General features: G+C 38.7%; 2 protein-coding genes across 2 annotated transcripts in view; both read right to left on the bottom strand.

Annotated features, from left to right (window-relative positions):
• LOC137627710 (protein mono-ADP-ribosyltransferase PARP12-like) overlaps nucleotides 1-20,569 on the bottom strand; it is a 37,312-nt gene extending 16,743 nt beyond the window's left edge. Inside the window, exon 1 of the mRNA XM_068358956.1 lies at nucleotides 20,038-20,569. The gene's annotated coding sequence lies outside the window, so the exon portion shown is untranslated. The remainder of the gene's footprint in view (nucleotides 1-20,037) is intronic.
• Nucleotides 658-2,642, bottom strand: LOC137627259 (uncharacterized). Its single transcript, XM_068358339.1, has 3 exons — nucleotides 1,876-2,642; nucleotides 1,448-1,721; nucleotides 658-1,344 (listed from the first exon to the last, which is right to left on the bottom strand). Exons 1-3 carry the CDS (start codon nucleotides 2,640-2,642, stop codon nucleotides 658-660), a joined length of 1,728 nt encoding a protein of 575 aa, XP_068214440.1.
• Nucleotides 20,570-21,589: the final 1,020 nt, after the last annotated feature.

The raw sequence follows: 21,589 nt of genomic DNA, 5'->3' as shown, positions 1-21,589 counted from the left end.
ATGGGAGACGTCTGTTGAGAGCCCGTGAAGCTCGTCTACCCTCTTGGCTGAGGCCAGGGCGAGGAGGAACACCGTATTCAGGGTTAGTTCCCTGTCGGTAATTTGTCTCAGAAGCTCGAATGGAGGTTTTTCAGGGCGTCTTGGACTTTGATGATGTCCCACAAGGGAGCCTTGAGGGTCCTTGGAGGACAGGACTGCTCGAACCCTTTTACCAGCGTCGAGAGGTGTTTGGAGGAACTTAGGTTCAAACTCTTGAGGAGGAATACCTGGCCCAGGGCGGCTCAGAATCCCTTTACTGCTGGTACTGACATGGCCCGGTCGAGTCGCAGGTGTACCAATAACTCCGCGATGACCGGGATAGAAGCCTCAAGGGGCTATATGACCTCTTTGTCGCACCACTTGCCCATCTCAACTGTTATAAAATTCTTGAGTAATGTCTAAGATTCAAGGTCATCTGGAAGGCTGACCTCTTGGAGTAACCTTCCTTTCTGCAAACGCAGAAGGGAGAGATTTTGGAGGTGTTCGTGGAACCTCTGGAAGTGGGGTTGCCTTAGAAGATCTCGACGTAGAGGCAGGGGCCATGGAGGTTCCCTTGTTAAGGACCTCAGGTCCGTGAACCACTCCCTTTTGGGCCACCATGGGGCTATCCGAGTCATCCTAGCCTGCTTCACCCCCCGAAGACGGTTTAAGTTCTGTCTTAGAAGTGAAAATGGAGGGAAGGCGTACACGTCGAGGCTGTCCCACAGATGTTGAAATGCGTCTTCCAGAGCTGATGCTGGGTCTGGCACTGGGGAACAGAAGACTGGCAGCTTTGTGTTCAGCCTTGTTGCAGAGGTCCAGGCACGGTGACCCCCACTTTTCTATCACTGCCCTTGCCACCTTTGGGTGGAGGGACCATTCCCCATGCAACACTTGACCCCTCCTGCTGAGACCATCCTCTACTGCATTCATTTTTCCTGGGATGTATCTGGCTGTCAGAGAGATTGCATTGTCCTCGTCCCAGGATAGGATATTTCCCGTCAGGTTGTGGATCCGGAGGGAACGTAGGCCTCCCTGTTTTTTGACGTAGGCAAAGACGGTGGCATTGTCGCTTATCAGAGGTACCCTTCTCCCCACTAACGAACTCCCCAAGGTGACGAGAGCCCACAGCTTGAGTTCATTTATGTGCAGGGTCTTCTCCTCCGAGGACCTTAGACCTCCGGCTGTTTTGTCCGGCAGGTGGGCTCCCCATGCTTTCCTGGATGCATCCTTGAATAGAAGGATTTCTGGGGGAGGATCCAGGAGTGAAACTCTCGCTTGGTTGTTCTTTGGTTCCAACCACCACTGGAGTGCCTCCTTGGTTGACTGGGATGGGGGAAGTTTTTGGGGGTGGATACTTCGTTGCTAGGGCCTGTACCTATTTCAGGTCCCACTGGGCCGGGCACAGCATCAACCTTCCCTTGGAAACTAGCTTCTCTAGGGACACCAGGTGGCCTAACAGCCTCTGCCACTCCTTCAACGAAGCCAGTTTCCCCTGATGAAGGGCTTTGCCATGCTTTCCAGATTCCCGACCCTCTCCTTTGTCGGGAAAGCCCTGGATTGCACGGAGAATATCTCCATCCCAAGATTCACCGTCCTCGTGGTTGGGGAGGGTGGTGACTTCTCCCAGTTGAACACTACCCCCAGTTCCGTGCTGAAGGTCACTAACTCCTCCCTCTGCTCTGACAACTTTTCTCTGGACCCTGAGAGGAGTAACCAGTTGTCCAGATACCTCAATAGTTTTAATCCTCTCTTGTGGGCCCACTAGATGACCAGGGAGAAGACTCAGGTGAAGACCTGAGCGCGGTCAACAAGCCAAAGCAGAGGGTACGGAACTGGAAGACTGTTTCTCCCCACATGAACCTAAGGAACCTCCTGCTGGACGGGTGCACTGGAATCTGGAAATATGGATCTTTGAGGTCTAGGGATAGCATGAAATCTCCTTCCCTGATAGCTGCCAGGACCGTCCTGGTCGTTTCCATCTTGAACGTGGTCCTGGCGACGAAGCGGTTGAGGGCCGAGAGATCAATGACCGGACGCCAAAAACCTGAGGCCCTCTCCACCAGGAACAGACGGCTGAAGAATCCCGGTAGGTTTGGGGGAACCTCCTGGATAGCCCTTTTGAGGAGTAGGTCTTGAATTTCCCCTTCTAAGGCTCTCTGATGTGCTTCCTCCTTGGGGTGGAGGGAGGATGTTTCGAGGCCCAATTCCAAAGGAGGGGTGGGGCCATTGAAGGAAACACGGTACCCTTCCTTCAACACCTGAACTGTCCACTGGTCCGCCCAAACCCCTGCCCAATTTCTCCACCTTGAACTGAGGGATCTCCCTATTCCTGAAGGGCACCGGGGAGAGGGGCCTCGTCCCCTACTTTTGCTGGAAGAAGCGGCCGTTACGTGTTTCTCTGTTAGTAGGAGTTCTGTGCTTATTTCCACCTGCAACTGGCCTTTGTCCTCCTGAGGGGGGCTGAATTGGAGGAGCCCAATGGGAAGAGGATGGGGCTTGGGCCGATGACATAGACAGTCGCCCATCTGACTGGGGCCTGGCACTACCCTGATCACAAGGCCAGTATAGGGAGCGTGTGTATGAAGATGACGATGGCGCAGACGCCCTGTGGAGCATTGCATCATGACTCTCCTCCCCCCACTTGTCCAGTGCCCTTTCCACTAGCTCCTCAGGGAACAGAGCTTCTCTGATAATGGGGACGACCCTAAGAGTCCTCAATTCCCTGCCCAGGAGATTCCTTGGCAGCCTATGGAGGACGACGTCCCTCCAGCGCAGGACCAAATTCGATGCTGCGGTATAGGATTGACTTGCTGAGAAGGGCTATGGCTATCATTCCTGAGACTGCTAACTCCAGGAACTGTTCCTTCGCCGGGCCGCTCCTCACATCGTTTTCCAGGGCGAAGGAAACCAGGGCAGTGAAGCATAGGTCTAGCCAGGAAGCCGCATCTCTAGAGGACCATGCAGCCGCTTCCATGGATGTGGCCTCCCGGGCCGTGAAACCCACTGTCCCGCCCGACAGTCTATTTTCCATGAAACCAGGGGGCAAGGGCAGCCAAGTTCCCTTCTGACGGTTGATGCCCCTGGGAGGTCCCCACCGGAGTATATAATCATCTGTGTTTGACCTCTGGAAAGGGTAAAAGTTTTGTTGCGCAGTGGGGCCTGTTTGATCCTTTCGGCTCCATGGCAGCGTCAGTGATTCTTCTGAACCTCTGTTTGATGTCTTGTGAGAGGGGAAGGACCAGGGAGGGCCTTGCCTCCCTAGGGGCTCCAAAACGGCGCTCCAGACCAGTGTCATGGGGTCGAACTTGCACTGGGACGGGATTGGGTAGGTCGTTGAACTTTCAGGAAGGACAACTCTTCTTCCACTACCTTGTCATCCTGGTGGTTCCTGGTTCCTATCTCCGAAATCTCCTCTCCGTATACGTGTGATCTACCAGAGGCACAATGCCCTGGGTCCAGAGATCGCCTCTCCCGGTGTTCTGATTTCCCTTCCGAGTGAGTTCTGCGCTGCCCCTCTTTTCTTCGGCTCTTCTTCGGCGCTGGGGAGGGGTTCGGAGACTCGGAGCCGTATGAGAGAGACCTAGAAGGGTGGCGCCGCTTTACATGATCGTCTGGTCCTCCCCGGCGTGAATGGTCCTCGAAGATTGGGGGAGGATAGATGGCGCCGCCTACCAGATAAAAATTCTCCCAAGGGGTCTAGCAGATCGGGTTTTGTTGCTCTCCTCCCCAGAGAAGTATCCCTTAGCAGCGACCTGAATGGTATCCTCGGGGTGCCTGAAAAGGCCTCTTGTTCCCATGGCGACCGATTAGCTACGTTGGGCCGCTGAGCAGAGTATAGAGTTGCCGCTCCGCTTGTGGAGGGAGGCTCCCTTACCAACGGAGGGGTCGAAGAGCCGGTCACCGGCGGTGGATAAATAGATGTAAGGTCACGCCGGACGGAGGGTTGGTGGCTCTCGGGAGCTATCGGCGGACGAGCGGGTCGGCCCACGTGGTTACCACATGGGACATCTGACCGGGGATAAGGGTCGTCCGTTGCATGAGCCGCGCAACCTTGGAGCAGGATCTCACAATTAGACATAACTTCCTTTAAGGTTTCAATAACCTTCTCTGTGGATTTCCCCGGTGAAGGGAAGGTCAGAAAAATGGTTCCGCTTTCTGTTTTGTAAGGGGAATGACTCCTGGGCCTGGGGGCCGAAACACGGTCACCTCTCTCTGACCCAGAGGAAACTACCTCCGTTACCAGGGATAACACAGGGGACAGAGAGGGATGCATGGATGAAAAGACCAAAGAAGGACGAGAAACAGTGTCCTTCCTCGAGGGCGACTTGCCCTTCTTGGTCGTCTTCTTCTTTTTCATGGGCATCTTGGCCCATTGGGCATCGATCCAGCCCACACACTCATCACACGAAGTACATAACACGTGGGGGTTGACTTCCATGTGGGACAAAAAAGCTGCACACAGCTTACCAGTCACACCTGGGCAACAACGTTGCACTCTCAGAGATTCCATGATCGAAATCGTGGACCTCGAGATCCAAGAAATGAACTAAGAATAGGAAAAACTCCAACGAACGCAAGAGAGACAAGGATTTGTGTCTTTCTACACGGTCAGAGCTAGAATGGGGTAATGGCGACCCGAGGTCGGCCAAAGTGTCACGCTAGGGCATTCTGGGTAAACAAGAGAGGTCAGGTTTGCTAAGGTAGGAAGCGAGGTTCAGGGTGGCCTGTTGGGGGGAAAAAATTCTGACCGAGTAGACGACGATAAGAGTAAGCTGCTATTATTCGGGACGTGGTAAGTGTTTGTGTCGAAAGAAATATATATATATATATATATATATATATATATATATATATATATATATATATATATATATATATGTGTGTGTGTGTGTGTGTGTTTGTATTTGTAGCGGATAATTGAGACGTCAAAGGATTATACAGAATTGATATATGGCAACTCAATTTGTAACATTTGTTTGCTATTGCTAACAAAGACAGCCCTTTACTGTTTTTGATTCGCTGAGGTTGGAGAATGCTTCGCCGCTATCATGAAAGTTGTAAGAAGAGTATTTCCTTGTATGTTTTGTAATGGGAACACTAGAGACATCTGACGAAGGATTCCTGAGTGTCGGTGTTCTTTTGATTCTAACTGTACATGCTGGTATTATCTAAATTTTTGTAACTGGCCCTGTGAGAATTAGGTTGAAACAGTGAAGTGTATCTATATTACTTATCTGTTCAGAACTTGTGTGAGCTAAAATACAGAAGGTTATCACTTATTTTTATGTAAATTTCAATAAGAGTTTAATCATTAGAGTGTTAAAGGATAACTTTTGTCATTAATTATCAAGACTAAATATCTTTTAAATTAATTCCCAGTGAAAGAAGTGATTACATAATTTTCAGAGTGTAATATTTTCTTGTTTTAGTCTAAGGTTTTGTTCAGATTTAATTTTGCGAGTGATTTAATTTGGTGTTAATTGTCTGTATTAATGATGTGAATTTTTTATAGAATATACTTATTTTGTAAAAGTGTGTATTATTTTGATCACCGATATTTCTTATAGACCTTGCTCGTATCCTTGACGAAGAATCGAAGTAAGAGGTTGTTTTGAATAGTTCAAATAAAGTAATTATCCAGTTTTGTTTTGAGTGTAAATAAGAGACCTTTGGATATTCAGGGTTTTTATATATTGCATTCTGGGAGTTGCATAATTTTCTCAGGGCTCGGGTGTTATTCCAGTGTAACAGATTCATGTTAAAATGAACAGGTGACTTTGGAACTCGGGAGGTTATGTAATTTAAAAGCCATTACACACACACATACATATATATATATATATATATATATATATATATATATATATATATATATATATATATATATGTATTATAGCCACGAAAGGAAAATGTAAAGACTCGATTGGAGTTAGTACTTTCGTCCACTCAGGACATCAACAGACTCAACAATGAGAATACATATACATAGACATCGTATTTAAACAGAAGGGGATCCAACAGCTGTCAGTTTCTTAATAATTCCGGAAAGGTCAGATTTTAGATAAAAGGATAATACTGGATTAACGGAAAACATACTTGGGCTTGGATTCAAATTTCTACCTTTGGTACAGGAGATTAAAAAGTATTCAACAATATTCCTTTGGAAATAGTAATTTACATGGATTATTTTTTCCGCCTCTGCCCATCCAATTCTGTGACTTGACCCTAACCAGTGGGAGACCAAGGCATTATTAGGAGAACCCCTGGAGACGGCCACCTAATGCTGTTTTAATCTGACTGAGATACCTTTGGATATTTGGCCGACATAGAATAAGTTACACTCTGAACAGGGAATGCTATATATTACATTATTATTATTTCCAGAACTATTCTTAATTAACATTTTTTTTAACGTACAATTATATTTAAACACTACACCAATGTTTAGTTTTCTCAAAAGGGGCATAACATCTAAAAAACAAACATGAAATGGCAAACCAAGCATAATATCAATTGTTTACTTCCTCTCTAACTGGACACTAAAATGTTTTCTTAGCCTTATTCATACATTTTTCTACGAAATATTTGGGATAGCAAAGATTTGTTGCAATTTTTTTCTATTTTAGTGAACTCATCCTCAATGTATTCTGGGCTACAAATTCTAAATGCCCTAAGGTACATGGAGGAAAAAACTGAATACTTTATAGTTTTAGTGACCGGAGTAGAAATGTACATATGAAAAATTATTAGTAGGCTTTCTATATATGGAAAACTTAAATTTATCTGTTTCTCTAACTATTAAAACGTCTAAAAATGGGATATGGTTATTTACTTCATTTTCTATAGTAAATTTTATAGATGGTACTAATGAATTAATGATTGAAACAAAACCCTCAAGATTGAAATTTTCCTCTAAAATACCTAGAAAATCAACATATTGATACCAAACAATTTGGGAAGACCACACTGAAGGAATTAATCTAGATTAGAAAAACATATATATGTTGGATAAAAGTGGGGACAAAGGATTACCCATAGCCATACCAAAAACTTGTTCATACTAATCTCCATTAAAACTAAATTTACACTTTTTAATGCACAGACAAATGAGTTCAATAATAGTATGGGTTGATAAAAGGTAAATCATAAGCATCTAAAATACTCAACAGGAAATACAATAAGTCATCAACCGGCACCTAGGTAAACAACGAAGTCACATCAAAACTTACTAATCTATGTCTGGACATAAGGTTAAATTTTTGTAATTTTTCGCAAAGATCAACAGAATTTTTTATATGAGAGGTTGAAATAGATCCTTAGATAGGGGAAAGTACTTTGACTAAATATTTGTACAATTTATAGTTAATAGAACCTGTACCACTGATAATTGGTCTGATTGGATTTCCTGTTTTATGGGTTTTAATTAAACCATATAAATAAGGCAAAGACCGACCAGTAGAGATAAAAGCATCAATTAAGAATTATTCTTGTTTTAATATAGATTTTAAGTTTTTATTAAAATCTTTGATGACATCGTCTCAGGGATTAACTCCTAATTTTATGTAAGTGGAAACATCTGATAAAAGTACATACATCTTTTCTAAATAAGTGGTTTTGCTCATAATAACTAATACATTACCTTTGTCTGCTTTTGTAATATGCAATTCAAAGTAATTTTTCAACGATTTTAAGGGTTAAAAACCATTTAGGGAAATTGCAGGTGTTTGCATATCCCATCACAGAATAAATAAGCCCTTTAGCAATGTCGATGTAACACTGGGGAATTTTCTTAGTTTTTCTAATCTTACAAAGGCAGAGGCAATATCTACACTATTAGGTTTTTTATTTACTGCGAATGATAAACCATACCCCAAAGCCTTTTCACTTCACTTGATACAGGTTTATCAGACAAATTTATAACACATTATCTTGAAAATTCTTATTCCAATAACTTGCCTGTATTAGTCTATTCAATTTATTTTCCAAATGAACACTTAAAACCTGTAATTTCTCTCTAAGTCGGGAAGATAACGTTCAATTAGGGTGTTCTCCAGTCAAGAGGAACATCCCGCATAAAATCATGTTTAGCATTCCGTAACTTCTTGAATAGTTGTTGTTCTGTCCTTCGTATAGTTTCAAGGTGTTTCTTCAGGGAGAGAACAATCTTATTCTATGTCGGCCATACATCCAAAGGTATCTCAGTCAGATTAAAACAGCATCAGGGGGCTCTCTCCAGGGGTTCTCCTAATAATGCCCTGGCCTCCCACTGGTTAGGGTCAAGTCACAGAATTGGATGGTCAGAGGTGGAAAAAATAATCCATGTAAATGACTATTTCCAAGGGAATTTTGTTGAATCCTTTTTAATCTCCTGTACTAATGGGTAGAAATTTGAATCTAAGCCCAGGTCTAATTTCCGTTAATCCAGTATTATCCTTTTATCTAAAATCTGACCTTTCCCGAATTATTAAGAAACTGACAGCTGTTGGGTCCCCTTCTCCTGTATAGATACAATGTCTTTGTATGTATTCTCATTGTTGAGTCTGTTGATGTCCCTAATGGACGGAAGTGCTAACTCAAATCAAGTCTTTACATTCTTCCTTTTGTGGCTATAATACATTTTGTATTTATCATGTGTCAGCTTTCGTGATTTATACACACACACACACATACACACACACACACACACACACACATATATATATATATATATATATATATATATATATATATATATATATATAATGAAAATAGCGATAAGTTAGTAAATGGTGGGATCAAAAAGTAAAATATAAGTGGTAAGATGAGGGAATAAACTGTTTATTGAACCAAACAAGATATTTTTTTTAACATGTAGTTACATGATAGAAAACAATCATGTACAAATACAAGAGGATGGGTTGGGTAGTAAAAAATAAAGTTCTAGAAAAAGCTGACAATAATATAAAGTGTAGGAAGTGACTAAAATAAAAGATGGCAGAGGATTGGAGTTGATGCCCACCAGTAATTCATTCATTCATTAATAGAGTGAGAATTTTGAAGATTGGTTGAGTGTGGGGTATAGAAAGGAGGCAGAGCTGATTGATACAGTACTTGGAAGAGGTAAGATGAGGAAATACTTATGGAAATGACTGGTGCAGATGTAAGAAATGCTATCAGGGGATGAAAAAAGGAAGCATACCAAGAGTTGATGGGATAACAAGTGGGATGCAACAATAATGATCATGAAAATTAGGGGCTTACCAATTTTTATAAGGTATGAGGAGATGAATAAATACTCAAGATGCTTGAACGAGTGGAATAATTGTTTTTGATTAGGGGAAAAAGCGATAAATGCAGCTGTAAAAACTATAGGGGCATAACGTTACTACTATATAAGGGAAGATGTATGGTTACCTTTTGACTGAGGAAACAGGACAGGTGGCACAGGGAATGATAGGGGAAGAATAAAGTTTTTGAATGAAGAGTTTTATGAAAGTTATGCAAGAAATTTGAAAGTTAGGGACAAGAGCTTTCTGTGACATTTCTAGACCTACTGTAGAAGACCTAGAAGAGACTTTAGGCTTGGGCGGCCTGTAAGTCTACCTGCTGAGTCATTAGCAGTAATTACCAGCTACTCCCTGGTCCTAGCTTGATGAAGAGTGGGCTCGGACACTTTTCATATGTACATATGGGAGGACTCTAGAACACTGTCCTGTGGCTAGCCTTGGCTACTCATGGTTGAACTTTAAAACCTTCAAAATTTTTATGGAAACAATGTGGATATGGTTAAGAATGCATTAGGAAGTATTTAAAGTATTTAAGATGGCAGTGAAGCAAAATAAGACATGGGTGTGTTATGACTCCATGGGTTCTTACATCATTACAGAAGGTGTGATACGAGAGATCAGAGAAAGAACACTAGTATGAAGCTGTGGGTGTAGAAATATTGTTGTGAATTAATTGTCGAATGGTTAAAGTATTTAGATAATACAGGGCTGATAGCAACATCTGGTGGATGTGCAGCCAATATACAGAAGGATTAGTTATTACAGACCCACATCAGTGAGGAGCAACTAAGGATCTATTACTAACATCGAGCTATTTTTCGCTTACGAACGAAATTTGATTTTTAATGAATATTTAAAAGAATATGTATTTTGGGATGCATAAAGTACAGTGTCTATCGGTCATCAGAGCTTTGTAGAGTATATTATAAAGGGAGAGGGGGGGGGGGGGGTTAAATTCCCTATTGATAAGCTTTCACCATAGGTATGGGAATGGACCGATATTGTGAGTCTTCCTGCACAGGTAGATTTACAATTTCACAGTTAAAAATTTAACAGTGTATTACTAATGGGGTGAAATTTCATCTTATAAGAATTGTTGAGAACCAGATGATTATTAATTAACACCTGGAGACAACATTTACAGCAAGGAAAAAAAAGCCTAATGGGGTGGGGTAAAAAGGATAAAGACTTCTGGTCTTTGCAAGGGTCAGTAGCCTCTTACAATTGGGTGACTGGAGCAAGACAGGCCAAGATCAAAGTATAGATTGTGTAAATATTCAGTCAGCTGGAGGTTGTCAGTCTGTGGTGGAAGGATGGAACCACAGAGTTTATTTTACATAAGTCAAGTGTTCTGTCCTTTGGCTATGACATCCATATTAACATATCTCTCTATATTTATTATCCTGTTATTTTTCTCAGAGCAGCATTCTCTGTTACAGTCAGCAAAAAGAACCCCATTAAACTGATAAAGCTTACAAGGGCATATCAAATGATGAAGTGCGAAGACCATACAGAATAACATATTATCAAAATTCACTGCATAGGTGAAGTTCTTGTCAAAGGTCCATTGACAGCTTAACCGACGACATAAAAAATTACCTAAAAAACCCACCTACTGTAGCCTATAAACAAGGCAGTGTGTGGTTCTAAACGACACATATATCTATCTATCTATCTATCTATATATATATATATATATATATATATATATATGTATATATATATACATATATATATATTCTTACAAAGCTGGTCTAGTATAGAGTAAATATTGTATTCATGTATTCTATTTGTGTATTTAAGGGGTGTATAGAAAGCCTGTAAGGTGAGTTCCTCTCATGAAGGTTTAAGCAATTGTATGTAAATTACTTAAGACTTTTTTACTTCATTTTTTTGTACTTTTCATTCAAGTCAGTATATGTAATTTACATTATTTTTTAAGCATTAATTTTTATTTCATGTATTTTGTTATGAAGTCTTATGTAATCTTCATTAGGTATGCTGTATGACACATACAAGGTATGAACACGAAGGCTTACATCATGTTTACGAGGTCTTACCTCAATGTTTACATTTCTATGTGGTAAGAAAGTACATGATCTTTCTTGAAATAGATTTACTATTTTTTTAAATGTTTCAAGGGGTAGGTGGGTGGAGTTAGTTGAGAGAGGGTTGCCTTGCAAGCAATGTTAGTTCTCTTTTTTTCTATTTACTTAGTTGGCAATTTTGGTGCTGTTAGGCCTTGCCCCAAGCTGCAAGAATGATCTACTAAAGGTATCTAGAAGTTTTAAGTCAATATATATATACGCCCCTAGGAATGCATAAGCAGCAGAAGAGATCCAGCCTGTCCCATTGAAAGAGCCAAGTTTGCCCTCTCCTCTCAAGTGTATCAATTGAGTGCCCTCTGAAACGCGTTTTACGATTTGTATCCAACATATACCATGTGTAGTGTGTTAAAACTTTGACTAATCCATTGAATGATATTTCAAGTGTATTGTGTTAATGTAAGTACTTGTTTAATATAAATTTTTGTAACGGGCCCTGTGAGGTTTAGGTTAAACTAGTGAAGTATATATATTTTGGCTTAACTGTTCAGTTACCTTGTGCGATTCAAAAGACGTAAGTGTATCAGTTACTTTTATGTAAATTCCATTAATGGTTTAATCATTAGAGTGTTAAAGTGTTAACTGTTTTCATTAACTATCAAAATTAAATATTTTTATTAATTAATTTCCAGTGAAACAAGTGATTATATAATTTTCAGAGTGTAATATTTTCTTGTTTTAGTCTAAGGTTTTTGTTCAGATTTAATATTTCGGGTGATTTAATTTTGGTGTTAAATCTTTAGGACTTTATTACCTTTTTATAGAGTATATTTATTTTTGTAAAGTGTATTATTTCGATCACCAGTATTTCTTAACAGTGCTTGCTCGTAATCCCTGACTATAACCAATGTAAGAGGTTTTTTTGAATAGTTCTTATAAAGTAATCACCCCGTTTTGTTTTGAGCGTATGCAAGGAACCTTTGGATATTCAGAGTTTTTATATAATGCCGTCTGGGAGTTATATAATTTTCACAAAACTCAGGTATTATTTTTCAATTATAACAGACTTATGTAAGAGTTTATGTAATTTTGGTGCCCAGACCCTTGGGATCGAGCGAGTCTGTTTTAAATATTGATGATAACAGGGCCGTGTTTTCATTAAAGGTTTGAATATTTTAGTGTTAATAGGATTCTGTGTGTTGTTAAGATATATTTTATGGAGAGGTATAAGTTTTGTAAAGTACAAGATGGCACAATTTAATATCCAAGAGTTTTTGAAAAACCCAATTGTTCAGGTAATGTCAGAAGCTAATGTAACTAAAGCTCAGTGTCTCTCTCTTTTAATGACATGTGGTGGCCATGCAACTAGTGGAATGATTAAAGCCCAAATAAAGTGTCTAGCCTTAGAAGCATTGATAAACTTGGGAAGGATTTCTGAAGATGTTGTAGCACGTCGCGAACTATTATAGAGTGCTGAAGCAGAATTCGTAGTGAAGCAAGGATCAGCTGACCTCGGAAACGAAGGAATGAAAGCAGACAGGAATGTAGAGGCTATTGCAGTGGAAGATAATTTGATCAAGTTGAAGATGATGGCAGAAGAAAGGGAAGAAGCCAGAGGAAATGTAAAACATATGAGGGAAATTGCAAGGTGGGAAGAAATAGAGTGAAGAAGCAAGACGAGAAGAATGAGTGAGAGAACGAGACGAAAAAGAGAAAGAAGAGGCAAGAGAAATAGCACATCAGTAAGGAAATGGAAGCAAGAGATATTGCAAGACAGGAAGAGAGAGAGAGAGAGAGAGAGAGAGAGAGAGAGAGAGAGAGAGAGAGAGAGAGAGAGAGAGAGAGAGAGAGAGAGAGAGAGAGAGAGAGAGAGAGAAGAAGAAGAAGCACGACATGAGAGGGAGCTGCTGAATGCTCGTGCACGGTCGGCAACGCAGACAGAGGTGGCCCCTGCTATGCATAATCCCGTGGTTAATGTGATGGATGCGCAGAGGTTAATTGCAAAATTCACAGAAGAAGCTCTCGATGAGTTCTTCAATCATTTTGAAACAGTCGTGTCAATGATTGAATGGCCAGAAGGTAAATGGTCTGTGTCAGTGCAGAATGTCCTTATTGGGAAAGGCTCAGTTCATATCTTTCCTTGTCTCAGGACCAGAGAAAGGAGTATCAAAATGTAAAGAGGTGCGTGCTGCAAGTGTATCAGATGGCCCCTGAATATCATAAGGAAAATTTCCGAAGTTTGTGGAAGGACGAGAAAATGACTTTCCTGGATTACGCTTATCAGGTACGACAATGTTTTAAGAGATGGATAGAGGCGCTAACGTGAGGGAGATGGCTAAGCGAAGATTATAATATCATCAGTCATAAACCCTCCTCGGGTATAAAGTTTCAACCGTCGTTCCGACCAAGTGTCAAGTATTCTCCAAATCATGGAAACCAATTTAGTAATGACTATGTGAACAAGTTCAATAGTTACAGCAGAAGTACCAATGATACCGTTCCAAAGCAGAATGCGATACTACCACAGCAACAATCATCGAATCATCCTCCTTCTGGTATCATGAAAGAATGCAGAAGGTTAATGTTATCTGTTTTAAGTGTGGTAAGAAAAGCCATATCAATAAGAAATATTGGTCGAACCAACCGAAAGCAGTGGCCCAAGTGGTTAAGGATAATTCAACATCACAGAATGTGAAGACGAAGAAACAGTCGGTAATGGACAACGAGGAAAATAAGCCAGCTAACATTTACACAACGAACAGGACAACCCTAAAGAGCGTGGATGCCTTTAAGCCATATAATTGTGAAGGTATGTTAGCCGCAATAGATGGGAGCGGGCAGACCCTGGTCAAAATACTGTGCGGCCCAGGTTGAAACCATACTGTAGTGACACAGGGTGTACAACTGTTGGTTGAACAGTCTCTCAAAGGAGACTCAGTCATTTTGAAGGGAGTAGGAGGTGACGAGGTTACCCCTATTTGCCGTTTGAGACTGTCATGCGAGTTAATGACAGGTAATTTTTATTTTTCGGTAAAGGATTCATTGGCTGCCACAGGAGTAGATGTCCTGCGGGGTAGTGAGGTTGGTGCTGCGCCGTTTGTGCCTTGTCCCATTGTAACGGAGAAACCATTGAAGTATAGCCCTATGACTGGACTCGATAAGGACTACCCGTATCTGTTTCCTAGTTGTGTGACGACTAGCAGTATGACGAAGAAAGTAGCTGCAGAAGAAGGAAGAGAAACAAGGAGCGATATACTTGGAGGATTTATTCTCAAAAGAAGAGGATTTCCATGATGGTACACAAGAGGAGAAGCTCGAGTAAGCTCGAGAGAAGAGGAATGACAGACAAATGAAGAGGAAGAAAAGGAAGCAATGGAATTGGAAGAAGTAGAAAACTCAGCGTTAGAAGTAGGACAAGTGAGTAGGAAAAGGCAGATAGGATTGCAAAGGAAGGATGCAATGTTACCAGAGTTATTGTACCGTGTGGTGGATGAAATGGAGGTGCAGCAGTCTCCCAGCGTTTATTATCTTAAAAATGGTTTATTTATGATATCCCTGGGAATGCCGAAGGGGGGATATACCATCAGATATTGAATTCCGCACCGTTGAGAAGACAGGTGATCGCCATAGCCCACGATTGAAGTACGATGAGAACCTTTCAGCAAAGGACCGATTTAAAAGTTGGCAGAAAAAGGGAAAGATCGAGAGGAAACGGATGGAGAAAATGTCAAGAATTTGAGGGAAAGGATTGGCGAAATAAGGAAATTTTCCCTAGAAGGTGTAAAAACAAGTCAAGGAAATACGAAGAAAAGGTTTGGTATGAAGAGAGCGAACAGTCAGTTTGTGGTAGGACGACAGGTTTTGGTTTACTCACCAATAAGGAAGTTCCAACTCACCAACGAGGTCCAAGAACCATTCCGGATTTTGGAGAAGAGTGGTGATTGATTATGAAAATACCATGAAAAAAGGAAAAATCCTTGGAAAGCCATATTAACTTCAAAACCGATACTGCGAGCACCTGATTTCAACAAGAAATTTTTTATCCAAGTGGGTGAGTCGGATGATGGGATTGGAGCTGTCTTATTACACGAAGACAATGAAGGACTTCTTCCTCCCGTCTGTTTTATGTTGTTGAATCTGAAGAAACATCAATTAGCCTACTTGACAGTTAAAAAGGAACTACTAGTGCTGATCACATCGATAGGAAAAATCGAAATATATGTGAACAAACCACAGAATGAAGAGAATACAGTCTACTCGGATCACAATCCTTTAAATTTTATTAATAGGATAAGAATAATAATCAAAGATTAACTATTGAGTCATTGTTTGCAACCATATTGTATTAATGTAAAGCATATATCAGGTAAAGATAAAGTGGTTGTAGATTACTTATATTAGGCTAAATCAGTGGATTCAGGGCCGGAATAAATAATCTATTTTGGGGGGAGCTATCTTACGAAGCTGGTATAGTATAGAGTAAATATTTTATTCATGTATAATATTTATGTATTTAAAAGATGTATAGCCATCTCGTAAGGTGAGATCATCTCATGTAGGTTTAAGTAATTGTATGTAAATTACATATATTTCGTCATTCATTTCATTGTATTTTTATTCGTCAGTATATGAAATTTACGTTATTTTTTGGAAATCTATTTTTTTATTCACGAAGTCTTATGTAATCTTGATTAGATATGCTGGATAACACATACGTGGTATGAACACGAGGGCTTACATCATGTTTATTTACTTTACTTACTTTGATGGCTGCTTTTCCAGTCCCACTACAGCAGGGGAACCCCACTCTCTACAGGACCTCCACTGTCGTTTTACCTTATTAGTTCAGAGCATTTAACATTTCATATCACATATTGTTCATTTACTGTTAAATCGTTACTGTCAAAAGACTCATGAAATAAGAAAGTCTTTAGTTTCCTCTTGAAAGCCTTAATGTCTTCAATCATTCGAATGTTTCGTGGGAGCTTATTATAGTCTCGGGGCAGCATATTTAAAGGTCTGGAGCCAAAAGTAGACATATATCTAGGTTCCAATAGTTTGAAGCCCTCTAGTTCCCATGTTCGATTTACTTAGTTGGTAACTGCTAGGCTTTGCCCCCAAGCAACGAGAATGATCTACTAGAAGTATTAAGTCAATATATATATATATATATATATATATATATATATATATATATATATATATATATATATATATATGTATATATATGTATATATATATATGTATATATATGTATATGTATATATATATACATATATATATATGCCCCCAGGAATGCATAAGCAGCAGAAGAGATCCAGCCTGTCTCATTGACAGAGCCATGATCGCCCTCTCCTATCAAGTGTAATAATAATAATAATAATAATAATAATAACACTAATTATAATAATCCTCAAACATGATTACCAATTTTCATCCAACATATAACGTGTATAGTGTATTCAAACATTGACTAATCCATTGAATGATATTTCAAGTGTATTGAGTTAAAGTAAGTACTTGTTTAATATAAAAATTTTTAACGGGCCCTGTGAGATTTTGGGTTAAAACAGTGAAGTGTATTTATTTTGGCTTAACTGTTCGGTTACCTCGCGTCATCCAAAAGACGTAAGTGTTTCAGTTATTTTTCTGTAAATTCCATTAAGGGTTTAATCATTAGAGTGTTAAAGTTAACAGTTTTCATAAATTATCAAAGTTAAATATTTTTTAATAAATTAATCTCCAGTGAAACAAGTGATTATATAATTTTCAGAGAGTAATATTTTATTGTTTTAGTCTAAGGTTTTTGTTCAGATATAGTATTTCGAGTGATTGAATTTTGGTGTTAAATCTCTAGTATTTTGTTAAATTTTTATAGGATATATTTATTTTTGTAAAGTGAGCATTATTTCAATCACCAGAATTCCCTAACAGTGCTTTCTCGTAATCCTTGACTAGAACCAATGTAAGAAGTTTTTATGAAAAGTTCTTATAAAGTAATCACCCAGTTTTGTTTTGAGCGTGCGTAAGAAACCTTTGGATATTCAGTGTTTATATATATTGACGTCTGGGAGTTATATATTTTTCTCAGAGCCCGGGTATTAATTTCGAAGTATAAGAGATTTATGTAAAAATAAACAGGTGAGTTTGGAGCTCGGGAGTTTATGTAATTTGCCAGCCGTAATAATATACATATACACACACACACACACACACACACACATATATATATATATATATATATATATATATATATATATATATATATATGTATATATACAGTATATGTGTGTGTGTGTGTGTGTGTGTGTGGTGTTCAAAAAGTCCGCAGCTAGCATTCGACACCCATTACTCTCTTCACACCACACAAAAGTCGGTTATGGTTCAAAACACTCAATGCAGAGAGACTTTTTGAACACCCTGTTCAAACAGTAAAATATATATATATATATATATATATATATATATATATATATATATATATATATATATATATAGATGAAAACATATATAAGAAAATAATGTGTGTTTTCTAATAACTTTCTTATACATGGGAAATGTGCATTTCATAGCATGCATATGTATGAATCATATTTTTACAGTTAGGCAGATATGTGAGAAATATTTAGCAAAAGGCAAAGAATGTAAATTGCATTTTTTGATTTGGAGAAAGTGCATAATAGAGTTGATAGGGAAGCAATGTGGAATGTGATGAGGTTATGTGGAATTGATGGAAGGTTTTTTCATGCATTGAAAAGTGTCTACTTGGGTGATAGGAGAATAAATGTGAGAGAGGCAAGGGAGCATATTAGAAATAGGAGTGAATGGCGAGCGATTGTGAGGCAGTTCCGGTAGGGCCCGCTGCTTCCCCCACTTACCATTTATTCGTGCCATTATTATTATTATTATTATTATTATTATTATTATTATTATTATTACTTGCTAAGCTACAAGTCTGGTTGGAAAAGCAGATGCTGTAAGATCAGGGGCCCCAACACGTAAAATAGCCTAGTGAAGATAGGAAACAAGGAAAAAAGAAGTTTTAAAGAAGAGTAACAACATTAAGAGGAAAGTCGCCACTGACCAATTACATTGCAGTAGTTAACCCTTTGGGTGAAGAAGAATTGCTTGATAATCTCAGTGTTGTTAGGTGTAAAGAATATGCCAGACTAATTGATGTATGTGTAGGCAACGGGAAAGTGAACCGTAACCAAAGAGATGGATCCACTGTAGTACTGTCTGGCCAGTCAAAGAACCCCATAACTCTCTAGCGGTAGTATATCAATGATTTGCTGGTGCCCTGGCTAACCTACTGCCATTGCGTCGCTGGTGGATACGGTAACCTTAACTAATAAACCTACTTTACTTGAAACATCATACATACATACATACACACAGTTACACACATATATATATATATATATATATATATATATATATATATATATATATAATATATATATATATATATATATATATATATATATATATATATATATGATAAAAAATACTATAAAATAAATATTTTACAATTTAATTGATTGATTTCTTTATTTGTATTTGATTCATTTTAATAATTTACTAATTTGTCTTTGATATTATTTGGATTATTCAATTAAATGCAAAACTCAGCCTCATCTATTTTTATTTGATTATAACTACTAGTTAGTTAAGTTAATTTTATTTTGGTTACTGTATCATAATCACAGTATCACAGTAGTACAAACAAACTACAATCTATTAAGTATTAGCCTAATACGGTATAATCCGTAAAAATAAATAAATTTAATCACTTAAATATAAGTAGTTTTCAGTTAAGTACGTATGGTAACATTCTCTCTCTCTCTCTCTCTCTCTCTCTCTCTCTCTCTCTCTCTCTCTCTCTCTCTCTCTCTCTCTCTCTCTCAAAATTTTGATTTTACTACAAAATAAGAAGTCCCATAAGAAAAAATCAAGAAAACAAAACAAAACTAAATTGGCACTATAGCAAGAGGATTAGATTACACAGACAACTTGACGCAAAATTTAATTTGCGACAATGTATTTGCGCCAACGTCATTCCGTTGAGCGTCGATGAAATGGTCGTTCCGTCGTCGACACAATGACGCAACTGGTTACGCAAGTGCCCAGCACTGGTATATATATATATATATATATATATATATATATATATATATGTATATATATATATATATATATATATATATATATATATATATATATATATTATAGAACTATATTTATTGATGCCACTGAATAATAATAAAAACTTATAATCAAACACTGGTACACTAAAATTATGTTATCTTTAAGGTAAATTCTATGTAGCCTACGATACTATATCCCCAATAATAATAATAATAAAACCAAAATAGAAGTTAAAAATGATAGCCATAAAAGAAACTACAGCAACTAGTCCGCCGTGTATGTTATATATAGTGACACTGTTGTGACTGCCGAGTGCCGACATATTATCTCAAGCGCAAAACAATAATGTTATTGGCGGCACCATGTCACTTCCGTTCCCTTTTTATTCCATCATGCCGTTCTATCTCCTATTTCTTACTGATGTCAGATTCTGATCCTTAATCCAATCTATGATAACTACAAATATAGACTATTAATAACAAATCTTTGTCATGATCATCGCAAACTGTAAAAACACTAACATAAACAAATCTTCAAAGATATCCAATGTAACTTACGTGAGGTAGAGCTTTTGTTTGAATATCTGGGCTACGTGTCATGGACGGTGGCCGCCTGAACCAATCTCGAATCCTTAAACCAAGATGAAAAAGTTATTTTTTTCCTTACATTCGAAGACCGTGGGGTGTACATTAAGAAAAGTGATGCGGTATGGAACTTTGGGCAAAAATGACTTGTGGGTTGAACAATCGGTGTTCCGTAGATAACACATTCGGTTAGCAACAACAAAGCAGACGGGGGTGGATTGGAAAACAAGTCCGCGTCATGTCCATTTCCAAGAACTTTAAATCACAGAACGGGTTAATTTAGAGTGGAAGAAGAACGACACTGAGTAACTGTTAGCAAACGACATATAGCCATTCATCAAACCTTGCACCTTTTTGGTGAAGGTGAGGTTACTGGTAACTGAATGCCAACCGAAGTTCTGATTTGAAACTTGTGAGCAATGATTCACTCGGCAGCCATATTGCGGATCAACAAGTGACGTGCCTACTGAGTCACTAGTCACTACTGTATTGTCATAGTTTATACTTACTGATACTACGGTCGAAGGTTGGTATCCCTGGGTTACGAAAGAGTTTCATTGTCAGCTCATTATCAACTTGAATCTAATCTCTAATGTTTGAAATACTTTTTGGTATGCGATATCAAACTCGCAACTTCATTTATGATAAAAATCAAATGTGGTATGTTTGTTGCATTAGATTTTTTTTTCTTTAAAAAGTTGTTTATGAGTATGTAATACAGTGCTTAATAAATCGTATGAATACCACGACCCATTCCATTGAGGGTAGAATTCGTGGCATAAACCCGTTATTTGTATTATGTAGAGTAATTTTGGACGATTAACTTACGTAGGGATCCACTGAAAAGAATATTCGATCCAAATTACAATCGCACAAAAAGCAAATATCAGGAGGTACGAAGAAATCACATGAACAGTTTATGACATTCCCTTTGCCAGACGTACGGTAAATGGCGGTCTCTCTCGATGTATGTGGCGAGGGTAATCTTCACACAAAATTTACAAGGAAAACGCCAACATATGACCGAAAATTTATGAACTCAGCTGTTTAAATACATAATCGTAGGGGACCATTCTCATCAAAGGGGACTGACCCATTGCCATTTGATATATTGAGAGGGCAATGGCTGACCTCTCTTTGTCCGAAACAAAATTTGCCAGTTAATCCAACCAATTAATTACACACACACATACACACATACGTGAGCACACACATACATACAATTACATATTCCAGGGGAGAGAGAGAGAGAGAGAGGAAGGAGGTTGAAATTGTCCCTACCGTCTATTAGAAGATATATTCTAGAATATTGGACTTATATATATATATATATATATATATATATATATATATATATATATATATATATATATATATATATATATAATCATCAGCCATTACCAGTCAACTGCCGAACATAGGCCTCAGACATATCCTACTTTCGTCTGTTTATGGTCTTTCAATACCATTCCACACTCACAAACTTTCTTAGTTAATATACCTTATTCTCTTCCATCTCTCTCTT

This window comes from Palaemon carinicauda, chromosome 35, assembly GCF_036898095.1.
Source record: "Palaemon carinicauda isolate YSFRI2023 chromosome 35, ASM3689809v2, whole genome shotgun sequence".
Classification (NCBI taxonomy): Eukaryota; Metazoa; Arthropoda; class Malacostraca; order Decapoda; family Palaemonidae; genus Palaemon; species Palaemon carinicauda.
Note: the sequence above shows the minus strand (reverse complement) of the source record. Positions and strands in the feature narration are given on the sequence as shown.

What these genes read in the sequence shown, in the direction of transcription:
- LOC137627259 (XM_068358339.1), bottom strand. Translation starts at nt 2,642, where the DNA reads ATGCAATGCTCCACAGGGCGTCTGCGCCATCGTCATCTTCATACACAC. An exon ending in AGGAGGTTCCTTAGGTTCAT is followed by an intron (nt 1,722 to 1,875) that starts GTGGGGAGAAAC and finishes TACTCCTCTCAG; the next exon opens with GGTCCAGAGAAAAGTTGTCA. An exon ending in TGGTGTCCCTAGAGAAGCTA is followed by an intron (nt 1,345 to 1,447) that starts GTTTCCAAGGGA and finishes CCCCCATCCCAG; the next exon opens with TCAACCAAGGAGGCACTCCA.